The sequence below is a fragment of the Cyanistes caeruleus genome, chromosome 2 (assembly GCF_971803275.1).
Source record: "Cyanistes caeruleus chromosome 2, bCyaCae1.hap1.1, whole genome shotgun sequence".
In the NCBI taxonomy this organism is placed as follows: domain Eukaryota; kingdom Metazoa; phylum Chordata; class Aves; order Passeriformes; family Paridae; genus Cyanistes; species Cyanistes caeruleus.
Window position 1 is genome coordinate 32,421,375 of NC_141702.1, and position 15,919 is coordinate 32,437,293.

General features: G+C 39.5%; 2 protein-coding genes across 4 annotated transcripts in view; one reads left to right on the forward strand and one right to left on the reverse strand.

The window, feature by feature from the left end:
• The window catches only part of IRAK1BP1 (interleukin 1 receptor associated kinase 1 binding protein 1), a 22,961-nt gene extending 10,481 nt beyond the window's left edge, over positions 1-12,480 (forward strand). Inside the window, exons 3-4 of one of the 3 annotated variants that reach the window (XM_086876354.1) lie at positions 2,022-2,152; positions 6,273-12,480. In XM_086876354.1, the coding sequence (XP_086732480.1) occupies positions 2,022-2,152; positions 6,273-6,288 (147 nt within the window). In that variant the 3' untranslated portion in view covers positions 6,289-12,480. Of the gene's footprint in view, positions 1-2,021; positions 2,153-3,109; positions 3,468-6,272 lie in introns of those variants that run through there. The other 2 variants (XM_086876356.1, XM_086876355.1) reach the window with 2 other exon arrangements.
• Positions 3,759-12,065, reverse strand: LOC111925792 (uncharacterized). Its single transcript, XM_023922335.2, has 6 exons — positions 11,941-12,065; positions 10,620-10,709; positions 8,719-8,789; positions 7,893-8,053; positions 5,858-5,968; positions 3,759-3,981 (listed from the first exon to the last, which is right to left on the reverse strand). The coding sequence occupies exons 1-6, from the start codon at positions 12,063-12,065 to the stop codon at positions 3,886-3,888; spliced, it is 654 nt and encodes a 217-aa protein (XP_023778103.2). The 3' UTR covers positions 3,759-3,885.
• Positions 12,481-15,919: the final 3,439 nt, after the last annotated feature.

Here is a 15,919-nt window from a genome sequence, read left to right on the forward strand (position 1 = left end):
GATGTTCTCATGGGAGGAAGATTATGTTGGTTTTATGAATTTCTTAATACACTTGCCTCCTTATAAACCATAACTTCTTGTCATTTACAGCCTTATCGAAACCTTGGAATTTCTCTAATAGTTTTGCATAGCCTCATGTTACTTTTTCAGACTTTTTAACCTTAATAACTGATGAAGTTAAAACACTTCTTCGCATTTTAATGTTCAACTATTCTCTGTAATTGTAAATGTAATTTATTAGATGTAAATCTAAATGAAAATTGTGATTTTTGTAGGAGGGGGAACAGCTAAAGTAGCTATTTTATATAAAGTAGCTCAGTTGTTTTCTGCCCTTGAGGGTACCTGATCAAGTGCTTCTTTTTCAAAAGTGAAGTTCCTGAGTGCCCAGAAGTGCCCCAGTCTGAGCAATTTATCTCCTGCTTAAGACCCATAGTTCTTATGTTTCATCATTCTTTTGTTTCATCTCCTGGAAGGAACAGATCTTGTAAATGCTGATGGCAATCTGGAAAATACAATGACAGTCCTCATAGTGACTCTTTCCACAAAATACAGCTATGACAGTTTTCTGGAAAAACATCACAGGGGGATGTATGCTTTTTATATGTATGGCAAGTACTCCCACTGAAAAAAAACTGTAGGTGTAGATCCATCTTCAGTCTCTGTTCAGTTGACACTGCACCTCTCAGAGCCACTGAACTAGTGCAAGGATCCAAGCCAGGATCAGGTACTGCATCAAAAGGTTATCAAGGGTAACAAGATGAGAGCATTAATTACTTTGTGATAATTGCCAATGAATACATTTTACTTTACTCTGTATGTGAAGTATCTCCCTCCTCACTCACTGAGGGACTCGGCTTCCTTGAATTATCTCATTCACCACAAGGTAGATCTCTGGTATTCACACAGAAAGCTGCTGCAGTGCATCTGACACGCTGTTACTTGGATTTCTGTGTCATACCCTTTCACTGGGGTAGAGTGATCCATAGACTGCAGCAGCCACAGGGACAACTGTATGTCACAGGTGTTAGCAGTCGAATTTTCTTTACTGTAGGATTTTTCTTTGACTTTTGTGGAAGCTGTATTAGTATGCAAAAAGAAGGGCGCTGGGGATAAGAGGGAAGGTGAACCTGACTCATGGTGAGAGCACTGTACTGGAAGGTGAGGTTTTAGTTTTTCTAAATGTAGAGTCAGGGATCCAGGATTTCTGATTGCTGAATGCTGTATCAGCTTAGTGTTGTTGCTTCCTTTAGTCATGGCAGCTGTGCTTTGCCACAGAGAAAAGCTGGCTCCTACCTGGAAAGTTGCTACTTGGCTGGAGTTTCCACCAGGAAAACTACCGGGCTCTAGATCCAGGGCTGATAGTGATTCCTGCTTCACAGCATTTGGGAAGGAGCTGAATTCCTAATGCATCTTTATTTAATGCTTCTTAAAGCCAGAGACAACTGGCTGTTTAAATTGTTTTTAATCCAACTCTGAAGTGCCCAGTTCCCTCTAAGCACTGCAGTGAGTCTGTTCAGACAACAAAGGATTTGGAGCCCACTGCAACCTGAACTGGGCTTGGTTTAGCTTAATCTCATAGCTGAGGTTTCTTTAACCTAATGCTTGGAATTAAAATGTAGTTTTCCTTTGTGCACAGTTTTCCACATCATTTTGCTTGAGCACTTCTGCATAATTAGTGTCTAGCAATCTAAGAAGTGATGAACCAGGATGTGTATAGTCATGTGCACCAAAGAGCACGTTCATTCTTCAGGTTGCCTGCATTCCAAGAATGCCGTATTTCCTCATAAAGGGATTTCTTAATCCTCAGTTTTAAAGCATTTAATGAACTTCTTTCTGTTGCAAACCTAATACTAGTCCCTAGGGCTATATGGAAGTCTTATAAGTTCATAAATGTTGGAGTTGTATACAGGACTAGTATGTTTAGTTACCATATGGATGTCTGGCCTTATACTGATTTAAATAAAAGTGTTGAATCATAATGGAAAATGTTACTCATGTGATGTCTGTTCACTCACTCTCAGGTCTGTATCATATTCAGTGATTTTGGAAAAATGCAGAATGTTTGCAATCTACTCACTGAAAAGTTAGGAACCTCTGTTACCATCAGTCCACCTCATTTCTACCATACACCGGAAGCCATAGACACCCTTCGGTAAGTTTTCACACATGCCAAAAATCTTACAGCCTCAGTTAATACATAATTTATGTTGTTTACAATGAGAGCAAGTAGTTTCCTTCACACCTATTAATATTTATGTTAGAGATTTCAGTATTTAAGTATAACTTATAAATTAATGCTGTTCAGCCTAGAAGATAGAATTTGTTCTTGTGTCTTTGCAAAAGCAGAATGTAATAAAAAATTATTTTTCCACTGGCGTATAATCTGCTGTGAATCTTAGGTCAACAGAATTTGGCCTTGATTACATCATCATGTGTAGATTTCATTTGTATTTATTCATGAGGTTGCAAGTGTGTTACCAGGTGTAGATAATTTTAAGTACCCTTGCCAACTCCCATTACTGTTAGCTGCTGACATGATCTGGAAAGAACTATGTGTGGCACTTCCTCAGCATCAAAACATCCTGCCCTGAAGCTCACAATCTTGGTCTGTTTTTTAAGCATTGACTATTCACAGTCCAGGCTGCTCCCACTGAGTGGGAGGGACAGCAGGAAGTTAAGTCTTGGTTGGGGTTTTGCCTCTTTTCAGAATAGAACTGCCTGGTCCAAGAAGCAAGCTTAATTAGCTGCTGTAAAAGGTTCCAGAGATGCCAAAAGTGAATGACAGAGGTATCTACAGGAGAGCAGGAAATATGGCCAGTGAGGTTAAGCAGGTGTTAGCATGCCTTGCAGCTGAGCCACTGAAATGCCCGGAGCAGGGGTTGAACTCTTGCTCTGCACGACTCAGCGTGGATGCCGGCAGCATACAGGCGTTAGAAATGCTTGATCTCATCGGAACTAGTGAGGGTGCTGACATTTCCTCCACACACTCTCCCCCCTCACCCAAGCTGTGGCCCAGAAGCTGGGGGAAGGTGGTGTGCCTTAGCATCTCTGCAGTTACAAAACCCACCATGTACCAGTGTTCCTGCCAAGCTTTTTTTTTTAACATCAGTTGGACCTGCATGTTATTGTGCTGCTGCTTCTACCTCTCAGCCGTCAAGTATGTGTCACTGCCGTTGGAAACACGCGCCGGAAAGCCCAGGAAGTATGTCGACTATTTGGCCAGGCATTGGGAAAGCCTTTATTGATAAAAGAAGAAGAAACAAAAGAATGGGGAGGCCACATAGACAGTCACCTGTCACACTCTGCTGATTCACAGACTCTGCAGGAAAGAATCCAGAATGCTACTGCTTATGCTTCTTGTAGAGTGTTTGCTGTGTTTGAGATAAAGGGAAAAGAAAACAGGAGAAGCAAGATGCTCTAGAAACCTTCAAATCCTATGCATTTTCTCAATAAAATTTTTATGCTTTCTTGTGCTTTTTGATGGTTTTTTACTTCATACTTATGTTAAGTCCATACCTTAAAATTAAGGTTACAGTTAATTCTCAAAGTACGGCTCACAGCTGCTTATTTTTGTCCCCTAGTCCCTGTAAAACAGTGAGATACCTGATGTGCCAAACATTTGGCACTCCTGGCTGAACCTGCATTACATTTATACCTTTCCTTCCAAAACTGGAAGGAAATTAATCCCCATTGCTGAGTCATGGCAAACTGAACATGCAACATGTTCACTTCTGACAAAATTGAGTGTTCAACATAAAACCTGCTTAGGAATGTTTTATTTAATTACAGGAAAAAATACACATTTTATCCTGGTGTCTGTTTGCTCAAGTTTAAAAAGGACATCTGTCATCTGGACATACATTACATGTACAGGCTCTGAAGTACTCAGTCATGAGGGTAGAGTTTTTTCAACCATGGCTGCATAATGTATTTTGATCCATCGTATCCACTGAAGTAGGTTTCCATATCAGAGTGATACACCTGGGAAAAAAATATTTCAAGTTGAAGAAGCATCAGAATTGGCAATAAGTATAAACTGATACTTAAACAAATTATTGAAATTACTACACTGTTTGAAAACTCCTGAACTCCTGATGAGTTTTTAATGTACACAGAGGTACTTCCAATGCCACTTTCTGTGTACCATAACCAAATTTCTGTCATCAGAATAGCAGCTCTCTCCAAATGTTGAACAGATCTCATGAGATGTTACAAGCTAGATTTACACCAGCGTCAGTGCTTAAAATCAGCACTGTTTCTTGCTGAAGTAGTTCCCACTCATGTTGCTGTTAGAGGTATTTGGTATTTCTTTTAGCTGGATCAGTTATCTAATCCAAGAGGCAGCAGGAAGAGTAAAGAAGCAGTGGGGGAAATGGTGAAGACAGAGCCAGGTGATGGCCTTAGGTCCAACATGGAGATGCAAACCCACCAAGTACAGTACAAGCCTCGTCTTGAAGCAGGAAGCCCACAGGGAACGGCTCAGAACTGTCAGCTGGGAAAGGGTCATGACAAGTCTGGAGCATTTTCTGATCTCTCAACTCTTCAAGTAATTACTGTGTCTATTAGGCTGTACAAAAGGCTGAGTGAGGACAGTCTTCAGACCTTTTGAACTTGAGGCATGACTCACCATCTGTTATTAATCTCAGCGAGACAACTTTGAAAGACCTGGTTTTGTGAGCTTGTTACCAGCAGTTTCTCTAATAGTCTGTGTGGAGAATTAACCTGCCACGCAGGTGAATAAAGCAATTTGATACCATAAAAGCTAATTCCACAAGGTAAATATTTAAGATGAAGTATCTGTTTCTCTCCATGGAATATAAAGGAGACTGAAGGTAGCCAGCTAACTGGCATAGTGAAAGGTGCATTTTTTAGACAATGTGGGCAGAATCCAGCTTTAATTATTTATGATACTCATCTGGAACAGCATCGGCTGTGCTCCTAAATTCAGGCATGTTGGCATAGTCTGTATTACAGTTGGTGGCTTAAACAGAATGGACTGAACTAAGGCTTCTCCCAAATAAAAGGTGATTGTGTCACACTGTGGTTGAGAAGGGTCCTTTATGTGCAACGGCACAGTTTTGAGAGAGAGCATGAGAGTCTTCAGGCCAGTCTGACTTACACAACTCCTTTGGGAGGTTTTCCCAAAAGGCAGAAGATCCCAATTTGAATCTGCTCTGTTTGACTAGACCAAGCATCTCCTGTTAGATGAATAGTTCACCTACTTGCTGTTATTTTAAATATACACCCTGCCACTATCCACAAAGAAGGCATCCACAGCAGCATAGGGGTCCCTTGCAAAAAGCCACATGTAAGTGGCAGGCATGCCTGCGGGCTGTTTTCTGGATCAGAGCCTCAGACTAGTTTAAAAAACAGCGTGCCTTGCATAAGCTGGGAATCAAAAGCTACTTCAACCCTGATACACAAAACAGAGTTTTTTGCTCTCAAAGAGTTTTGCAGGTAAGAAAGGAGACATTCTTCAGTCTGGGTAGCAGCTGAGGAGGAGCTGTTTGACTTGCAGGTTTTTCAGAGCAGAACTGAAACCAACATGCTCTGGATGCCCAGAAATCACAAAACAAAAGTCTGTGTCTGCAACAGCCTATACATAATGGGAATCAAGTTGCTCAAAGACTACAAACCTCAGTAGTTGGATACTTTAAAGTGGTATTACCTGAGTTTGGTCATTTTTCAGCTTCCAAAAACCTATGCTTGAAAGTACAGCAGTAATTTGTTTATCTGCTTTTTGTATTCATTTTCACTAACTTCACATCGTAGCTAGTATCTATTAAGCCAAAGGTCAGCCAACTTTTAAACATACAGGATAACAATCAAGTTGCAACTGAATAAAAATAAATACTACCTCTAATCCCATAATAACTGTTATCTCTTCCTCAGGAACATAAGCTGTAGATTTGCCAGATCCATTTGCATTGTTAATTAGAATTCGATAGTGAGGAGTATCTTTTAGATCCTGCAAAAATAGAAAGAAAATAAATAGCCTCAAAGAGAGAAGATGACTAAAGATTACATATTATAATCAGTTAACTTTCAGTGGGCTTACAGAACCTAAATCTGCTCAAAATACATGTATATATATATGTGTGTGTGTGTGTATATATATATGTATGTGTGTGTATATACAACCAGTTCTTTTTTATGATTTTACCAATGTCAGAATTAAATATAAAGCAATTAGAACTGCAACACAAAGTTCTTGGCATACCTAAAATGTTTTTTAAGAAGCAAGAGTATAATTAACCTTTTTTTTCCCACAGACCTTGCAAGAAATGAGACTTATCATTTCAAAGCTAAGATATTTCAAAGGCAATATCCTTGCTTTTTGTACATAGGCCCCATGGCCATCTGCTACCACCCTTCTTCCTTCACAAGTGACAACTGAACTCCAGAGAGGAAGAGACAAGTTCAGATCACAACGCTACCTCCAACAACCATGGCTCCAATCCTGGAGAGAGCTAAGGCAACTTCTATACGTGTGTGTATATATATATATGAATCTTCAAACAGAGAAGCGCCTATGAAAACAAACCCTAGGCCACCAGGGATATTCGCTGCTACCCATAAATATTCCTGCCCAAAGTAACCCACAATCTGAACACAAAAAAGTGATGGATGAATACAGATGGAGTTTATGAAGCAATCAGTATCGATCAATGAACAGGCAGTGGCCTCTGTTCAGTGATTTCATAAAGATCTGGAAGTCAGAGGAAGGCAAGGAAAAGTTGGGCTCAAAACTGAGTTGGGCTGATGTTTTGAGGGATTTACAAGGACCAAGCTTAGTAAGGTGCTGTCTAGATGTCAGAAGGCATTTTGCAAGGTGCTTATGACATGTTAAGCAAGGGCAGTTAAAACCCCAAAACCAACAAAAGACACTAAAACACCTTGTCATTGCTCTTGAAATTAAAACAATAAAGATGAACACAAGGCCACTGGGACAGCAGAACAATGTAAGGTACATAAAAAGAATCTGTGTCTGCTGGGAAATTCTTGGAGGTTCAGCTGGTGATAACACTACTGAGAGGAGGAAAGAAAGCAAGGATGCAGGTCTTTTAGAAGCCAAAGATGAGCAACAATTGGATAAAATTACATCAGGGAAGGAACTAAATGCACAAAATGGGACTGAATGTCAGTTCCCAGCTGAACATGAATTTTCTGCTATAGGTGAAGATTTTCATGTTTTCCTCATTTTCAGTCCTGTGACTTAATGACAGTGTCTTCCTGCCACTTAAGGAGCCTGTTAGTGGTATGCAGAGTATGCAGCACTGCATTATCAGATTAGAACTGTCAACAAAGATTTAGCATCTGATTTTCAAATACAAGGACTTAAGCAAGAGAAATTCAAAGGCTTTAAGAATTCTAACAAAGATGTGTTTCTAAATAGATTTACAGTCTAAGTAACCAGATCCTCAAAAACATTGCTTTCTCACTGAAACTCATTAAACACAGAGGATTACTTGCATTTCTTAGGTGCAGTGAAGATGCCACCAATTATGGCTAACCAGATAAAGGACTTAGCAGCTTCTCAACTTAAGTAACACAGCAGGAGAAATCCATTTAGACATCATAGATGTCTGAAGTACCAGACATTGGTACTTGAAACACAACACTGTGTATAAAAGGCGAGTAGTTTTAATTTGAGGTATGTCCACTACAGCCCTGAGCAGCAAAGCTTAGCCACTCAGTGGTATAAAAGCACAGCTGTACTGGGACCACCGTGCAGAAGCAGCAGTACCACTCAGCTGCACAGGTGATACAGAACTCTGGAGTATTTTCCACTAGGATAGCAGAAAGTTGGTCTGTAACAGGTTTGTGGGGGTATTTTAACCTGAGTTATTCTGTGTATATATTAATAAAGCAAGAGCTTAGTACATTCAAACCTGTTTCACTGGAGGATATCTGGGTTGTAGTTGTTTTGGAGCATTAGGTTTTGCATCCCATCCAACAGTGACTCCTGAGTAACCAAATCTTCTGTGAATTATTACCTGGCCCACACTGAACTTAACATATTCAGGTTTTGGACTGTGAACATAAGTTGATTCTAATTTAACAAAGAAAGAAAGGATAAAAGTTTGATCAGTTATAGTAAACATTTTAACAGACATTATTCTGACTTCTACCTGAAGAGAAATGACAGTTAGATCAGTAGGGGAAGTAAAGAAGAACAGTTTTTTTCCCCCCAGAATATTAATTAGGATATTTTACAGAGGAATACCCACTAAGAAAGACACTTTTCTATTTGTATGCATTGACAATTACTTATTAATTACTTACACACAGTAATTACAGTGCTTACATGTGGTTACTTATTTTGACATTTTTTGCCAGTTTAGGTCACAAAATTCTTCTGTTCAGTCTGATTAGGTACTTTTTTCTAGGAACAAAGTGGTCAACTATTTATTTTTCCTTTTATGAAATTTATCTAAATCAGTTCATTTGAATCAAGTGAAAGTTGTACCACTGTTTCATAGATCAATACAAAATACATGCACATAATTAGATCATATTAATACTATTACACACCACGGGGGAAAGGCCTTAAATTTTATATCTTCTGTTTTGTTTACTGAGTATTATAAATCATATTTAGAGAGATGAAAAAAAGAAACAGTCTGCCATTTACAAATTAAGTATGGAAATCCACTATAGAAGCCTTATAGACAACATCATGAGTAAAATACTAAAGGATTGCAAAAACTTCAATACCTGCAAAATAAGGATGGGGTTTTGCTTCATTGTCACCACTTTTAGTTTTGTTCTCTCCATAGTACCAATTCCTAAAATATAACATTAATAACTCAACATATAAAAAACTTCTTTAGAAGCCGAGTTTTAGTAATAATCAAAAGGTTAATTGTCTTAAGCAGAATACTGCAAAGCCTTTGATACAAACTTCTCTACAATTTGAAGCCTGCATGAGTTTTACATTAAAAACACTTCCAGGGAATGCACTAGAGAAAGGAATTTGTTCCAACAGGAAAAAAAAAATGAGTATGAATCAAATCTCTTTGAATACATTACTCTACAGTTGCATTAGAATTTTTATATCAGAGGAAACCCACTAATTTTATAGAGGTAAGCAAACACTACTCTGTACTCTGACAGCATGATTCTTCAGTATCTTTTGTAAAGTCTTTAAAAATTGGTTTATGCTGGTATGGACAATGAGTCTCTGCCTAAGGCTGCAGTAGGCATAGCTTTTCCTTCTGCACTAGACTGAATTTCATCTGAATTTAAAAGGTGGAGGCAGTGTAGGGGACATATTTAGAGAGGGGAAATGGCTAATGTTTTTCATTGCTATAGTGAAAAAGTGAAAGTGTAAAGAAACAATGAGAAAATGGAACATTTCCTTCTGCTGGCAAGGTAACAGCAGCTGTCTATGAACAGAGGTGTTTGGGTAACATCCTCCATCCCTACTAGCCAGCAAATCACTGGTGCCAAAGAACTACAGGTTTGTCCAAGTCTCCTTACTCCTTGATGGTGTCTTTCAGTCTTAACTCCCTTCACCCTGCCTGGAAGAAAGTGAGAGCAGGTTCCTGTGCAAACAATGCTTTTTACAGAAGTTTTGGTTTAGCTCAAATGTGTAAAAAGACTTTAAGCTGACAAATACCTCTTAACAAAAAGAGGTATGGGAAAAATCTTAACGTCCAACTGCTTTGTTAAAAACAGCAGCTAATATGGAAGGTCTCAAATGACATTATTTTTAGGATAACCAATTCTTCTTAAAATATTCAGAAGACACAAACAGCTCCAACTATATACAAATAATCAGTGGATCATGTGATCTTTGTAGGCTTTATCTTTAGATATGCATGGAGCTTTCCACAAAGTTGAAAAGCAATTTATGGTGAACCTAAGAAGAGCACAGTTGCTAATTCCATTCACAGATCATTCCCCTGGGTTTTGCTAGGAAACTACATCAGGATCATCCACAGTTCAGAGGACTGGACACCCTTGATTATTGTACATACATCGAGAGTAAAGAACCTCTGAAGGTCCATGCAAAGTAAAACCTTTGGAGTATTTCTACTCTACAAGAATTAAATCTCACAAATAAGCCCTTCAATGAACCAAAAGAAATCCATGATCAATCTTCTTAAATTAAAATTGTATGTATGTATGTATAAACAGATATAATTTTACTTTTTCTAGACCAGTCATTGTTACATGGCCAAATATCAAAATTGCACTTCTTCTTAGCCCACAGATTTTCTGTCTGATTCCTAATTCAGATTTTCTTGAGTTACAATATACAGCATAAGATACCCATCCAGGTGCTTTAGCATCTGATCCTACGAACATGTAGTTGCTTACAGTCATTAATTTGGCTAAGTGTTCTGCCTTCAGATAAATTTCAAGGATAACATGTACAGGATTACTGCCATGACATGAGTTACGTTTAGTTTCACATGGAGTTCAGTTTTGATGTTTGTGTTAAATAAAAGCACAAGGTTTTCTTCAAACTGGTAGAAAGTTCCAGATCAGTCTCAAGAAGCAAATGAGAGATACTTTCTCTTTGTCACTTATTTCCCCCACCACCAACACACCTTCCTGCTCAGAACAGATCATGTCTGAAACCTCTTTAAGTGCAGACGGTAACACCCTACCTTATCTTTGAGAGCCACTGCTTTAAATGATCTGCCCACTCATCCAGAGCCAAGTAAGGTCTTGTTGAGATGCTCCAAGAGGCAATTACCCTTTAGGAGTAAAAATCATCATCATACTGTTTTTAAAACCTTCTCTAGTATTCTTACACAGATTTTTAATATTTAAACTTTGAAGTTTCACTTCTGTAGCAAAAAGGAAGAAAGGGTCAGTGACCATGAACGATTTCTCCTCAAGATTAATATCAACACAGCAAATTAATATTCTTTCAGTCATCACTTGTACCAGTAAACCATATGTAAATTTTGGAAAATACCATTTTTCATTACAAGATTGCTTTCTTCCTGTACTCAGACCACAGGAATTGTTAAATTACATTCAGATTCTGCAGCTTCAACTGCTATTTGAGACTAGTGAGCATGAGATATTTTAAAAATGGTGTACATAATCAAAAGACTATTAAAAAAAGCTTGCAGGTTTTTGCATAAATCTAAATAATAAGTGGTTGGCTCATGCTATGAGGCCTGAAAATTATTTCACTCTGGGTCTTTATGCATAAGCCAAGCTTAGTTCAACTTAGTTCTCTTAGTTTTCATCAGGCCAATCTTTTGCTCTTCCTGCTTCATGTATTTGAGTTCCACAGACGAACCACACAGCGAGCACACTGCACAGGCCACATGTACAACTGAGTCTCTCTTTGCATGGTTCATTTTCAAGATGCTAATGTCTGCCAATGGACAATGCTATCAAGAATTTGCATCTGATGCAATAGTCTCCACTTTTTATGTGGAGATACATGTGTGGGATTCTGTCAATACACAGCTTCTTAATTCATAGACAAAATGGCATGCCTTACTTAACTCTCTTCAGTGTCACTGCCTTAAGTAATTTACTGTGAATGGATTTTGTTGGTTAAGAGTGTACTGAGTCTACTATGCAAGAAAATATTTTATAACAGTAAATGTCAAAAGGTGACAGAAAATCAGAACTAATGTTACTTAATCAATGCTTAATTTTCATCTTTTGAAATGGACATAACCCTTAGTAACATATATTGGAATGTCAAAAAAAAAGAATAAGATTAAAGTGCTCATGCAGTTTATTAAGATTTTTATGTGAAGAAAACAATAATTGCTGTTTGAATTTTGAAACTAAATACAGTCATATTAAACCACAAAAATGCCTGAGATATGATTTAAATGTTGGTTTTGTATAGGAACAGCCAATCCACCCACACTCCAGCTTTCCAGGACAAAGTGTCATTAGGGATGAGAAAAGAACTCTCTTACAAATAAATGCAGTAGGGAAGGTGAGTCTTACAACCTTTCTGTTATTTGGATGCGCTCGGCAGAATCCGTTCCATACCACTGACATATGAAATACTGTGCAGGAAGAGCAAAGAGCAGCATGGAAATCCGCAGAGCAGCAGCTGCGTTGATGTGAGGCATTCCAACAGGAAGTTTCGTCAAAGACACATCACTGCTCCCTACTCTGAAAAGAGGAAGAGAAAAATTTAAAAAAGAGACAGAATAGGTAGCTGTGAGCTTTGCTAGGTGTGTAGTACTTAATAGTTTCCTTCAGGCTGCTTTGCTGGTTTATAACATAACGTATAATCTGTACTCAGGCATTTTGGTTACAGCTAGAGCACACTTAATTTAGGCCACTTTAACTGCGTTAAATTTGACGGTACTTATAAAAGCTAATAAAAGACTGAAGTAGACTGCCTCACAAGACAAAGCAAAAACCTGTTTTTAAGATTTGTATAGGCATCTTTGTCTGTAAACAGAGAGGGAAAAAAAAGAAAAAGTAACTGGGAATTTGGTTGTCCAATTTGAAGTAAAAAACTGCTGTCCATAAACCAAATTTGTTGTGCTGCTTTGTCAACTGATTCAGCGTGTTAAACATGTCTGGCATACCAGATTGATGGCCTCAAAAATACTCTGTTTGGATTCAGTGATAATTGCACATGTGACAAAACTAAGGGGTTTTTCTTTCAGGTTGAAGGCACTTACAGTATTGTACCAGGTTGATAATGTGCCACAGTCCCACCATTAGGTTAGAAGGGATTTGCCATCACCTCATTCCCATAGGCACCGAACACCATAGCAGTGCATATTCATGACTCTTTCCTCCTTCCCCAAACGATCAAGATCTTCACCTGAGCAGCACGTTTACTGTCTTTACAGCTGGGAGGCTTTTTCAAATCAGAACTAAAACGTGCTGAAATCTGAGAGTTGTGTCCTTGACACAGGTGTTCTCAGAGTACCAGGTTTACTGCAGCATTCACCCACTCTGCTCTGCAGGAGCCTCTCTTGTAGCTCCTGCTCTCTCCTGGAGTGGAATACTCAGCCTGCAAGCAGAAGCAATTCACCACAGTTGTGTTCAAGTTGCTTCTAGATCCTGCTGTCCTAGTTTATGTAATATGCAAAATAATTTTGGTTACTGTAATATGCACAGCACTTGTGCACATGGAAAAGTAGATTTATGAAAACTGCCCAGCAAAAGTAGCCAAGATCACAAAACAATGCCAAAGCAGGCTCAAAGAGTATTTGCAAATAATATTGAAACATCTTAATGTGTGATGAAGCCTTACCACAAACTGTATTTTTCACTTCTGCATTATCTGCTTTAGAGCCACCAGCAAAGAAAAAAACATTTCCTAACCTCCTTGTAGACCTTATCAGTAGTTGTACTTGTTTATCCTTGTCTGTTGGGGGTAGAGGAAGACTCACAACTCAAATGGCCATGAGCACGCTGCGGGGCCGGAGGGCTGGACAGGACCCGGGGATGGCTACCGCGCTGCGCACAGCACTTACACAGCACGGCAGGACAACTCTGCCGCTGCTCATCTTCCTCCTGCTTCTAAAATCGGCTTTCTGAGAGCCGGATCCCCCAAAGAGAAAGCATATGGAATTAACCCAAATCAAAACATTTTTGTGCATATTTGGAAGCACCCGAACACCCGCAAGAAGCGTGCTGTGCCTGCAGCCCCTGCTCCAGCCCCGGCTGCGCTCCCAATTGGGGCTGCGGGCAGCAGCTGGGGCCATGGGGAGGGTTGTGCCCTCCCCTGCACAACAACGCCCAAAATGACCCCGGAGAGGCGAGCGCCGAGCCCGACCCCGGGTCAGGCGCTCAGGAGGGTGGGCAGGCTGTCCGCTGCCTTCATCTTTCCCTCGCACAAAAAGCTCCCAGGGCAGACGGGATTACGACTTCTTAATCTCAAAACACCCGTGTGGATTTTACACCCCGACAGTTTTAAAGAGATAAAGATATAAAAAGTTCTAATTTTTTTCTGCAGGCTAACCTAAAGAAAATAACATTTTCAACTTCCTTACCTAGGAATTTTTTTCTGCCAGTGTGGACAAGCATCTTGAAGGGGTCACAGGTAGAAGTCCGGCGGTAGTTCTCTCATGTGAAGTTTATGCAAAATGTGTCCTAACACAACCCTGTAACCCAGCCTCACGTTGTGCCTCTCACCGTGCTCTTGGTACATCAGAGAGCAGCTGGTGCGGCCCCTGGGCCCGGCGTTGTCACAGCTGGATGCCGGCACAGCTGAAGCAGGAGCGTTTTGACTCTCAGTGCCCAGCAGAAACTCCGGGGCTGCCCCTGCTGGGCTGCTGCAGCGGGGTCAGACCCAGCCATGAGCCTCATCGTGCCACGGGGTTCTTTGGTTTAAATTCAACACCCACCAAATTTGCTGCTGGCACCCAGGTCAGACTGAGAGCAAACAAGGGAGGCAGACTCAAAATGCAAATGATCCAGAGAGATCAGAGCAATGGGAACATTGACAAAGAGAAATTCATCAGTGGCAAACATCAATCCCTACCAAGGGAAAAGAAATGTTCTAGCCATCACTTCTCACTGAGTATAGCTCTCCAAAGGGCAAGACTCTGAAAAAACCCAAAATGGGATCAAGCCATACCTAGTGAATATGTGAGAACTAAGAGGTCAGGCCTAGGATCGATTTTTTTGGTGATGGATTTAAACCAACAAGCAACATGGCAGGAATACTCACTTGAAAACTCACATGAATACTTGCCTAGACTAGAAATACAAATTCTACTTAAGAAAATAGTTTTTTAATCATAGATGGTTTGAGTTGGAACAGACCTTGTCAAGGGCCCTTAATCCAACCCCCCGCAATAAGCAGACACATCTTCAGCTGGATCAGGTCAGAGCAACCTGTTTGTCTCACACAGCCTGCCCCAAGAACAGACTCGCTGGGGCCATCGTGGCTGTGTTTCCATCACACCAGCCCAGGCTGCAGTAAATACTGGGACCTACCAGCTCCCTTTGTGCAAAACCTCAAGAGCCATTTAAACACCTCAGGGAGGCTGAAAGTTTTAAAGCATGACTCAAGCAACTTATTACTACCCAAACATTAACACATCTTCTTAATACAAATCAAATTGCAAGATGAAAATGTTTCTTTTACAAAACAGGTTATTCCCCACGTGCTTGAGCAACGATTTTCAGTGCAAGAGCCAGAAAGAAACCAGTCCTGTATGCTCTGTCATGACTCAGAGGTGGGCAAAGAAGAGGCCAAAACCTGAGGAAAATTACAACTTCATACATTAGCATGCAAGAAAAAATAAACAATCCTGATCATAACACAATTTCAGATGATCGGCTCTTTCTAAAGACAATGTTTATGTGAATTTTCTAGTATTTTTACCTAAATAATCACTATTTCCCTTGTAAACTTAATAGAGCAAAAGAGTTTAACATGAACACACATTTTACAAACACTTTACAAGCATTAAATGGCATAAAAGTTTTGAGTTCTATATATTTAATCTTCCCTATGTACTTGTGCATGCAGATAAATTGGTGTCCGTGAAGGACAGCAGCATTACAGACTGCACATAGACCCAGCTCCTCATGTTGAGATTCTAGCTGGGTAAAAGTAGTCAGTGTATTGAGAGGTGATCACTAATTAAGGACTTCTAAGTAGATCTTTTTTTTGTTTAAGTTCTTGGCAGCTGTATTCCATTTTTTATCAGTTCATGGAAGCTTACTTAATCTTCCTTAATAATTAAGAGAATTCAAGTTTTGAATAAGGTGCTCAAATTTCAAAAAAATAACCCCACTAGATTTCTCTGCTACAGAATACAAATACAGTAATTCTTTCTAATATTTTAATCATGTTCTAACCAGGTTTGCATTTTAAGTTATTATCTTTATTATTTTGAATATCCTTGTTCAAAGTCAGGTTTGGAGATCTGAGACAAAACACAAATTAACAGCTGAGGTTGCCTGGCTCTTGAATGCTAACATTGTTTGAAGTCAGTACCTCCAGGAT

Coding starts and splice junctions, on each gene's coding strand:
- LOC111925792 (XM_023922335.2), bottom strand. CDS start 12,065: ATGCCTCACATCAACGCAGCTGCTGCTCTGCGGATTTCCATGCTGCTC. Junction 8,054..8,718: donor ACCCCATCCTTATTTTGCAG/GTATTGAAGTTT, acceptor TTGTTAAATTAG/AATCAACTTATGTTCACAGT. Junction 5,969..7,892: donor GATATCCTCCAGTGAAACAG/GTTTGAATGTAC, acceptor CTATTTTTGCAG/GATCTAAAAGATACTCCTCA.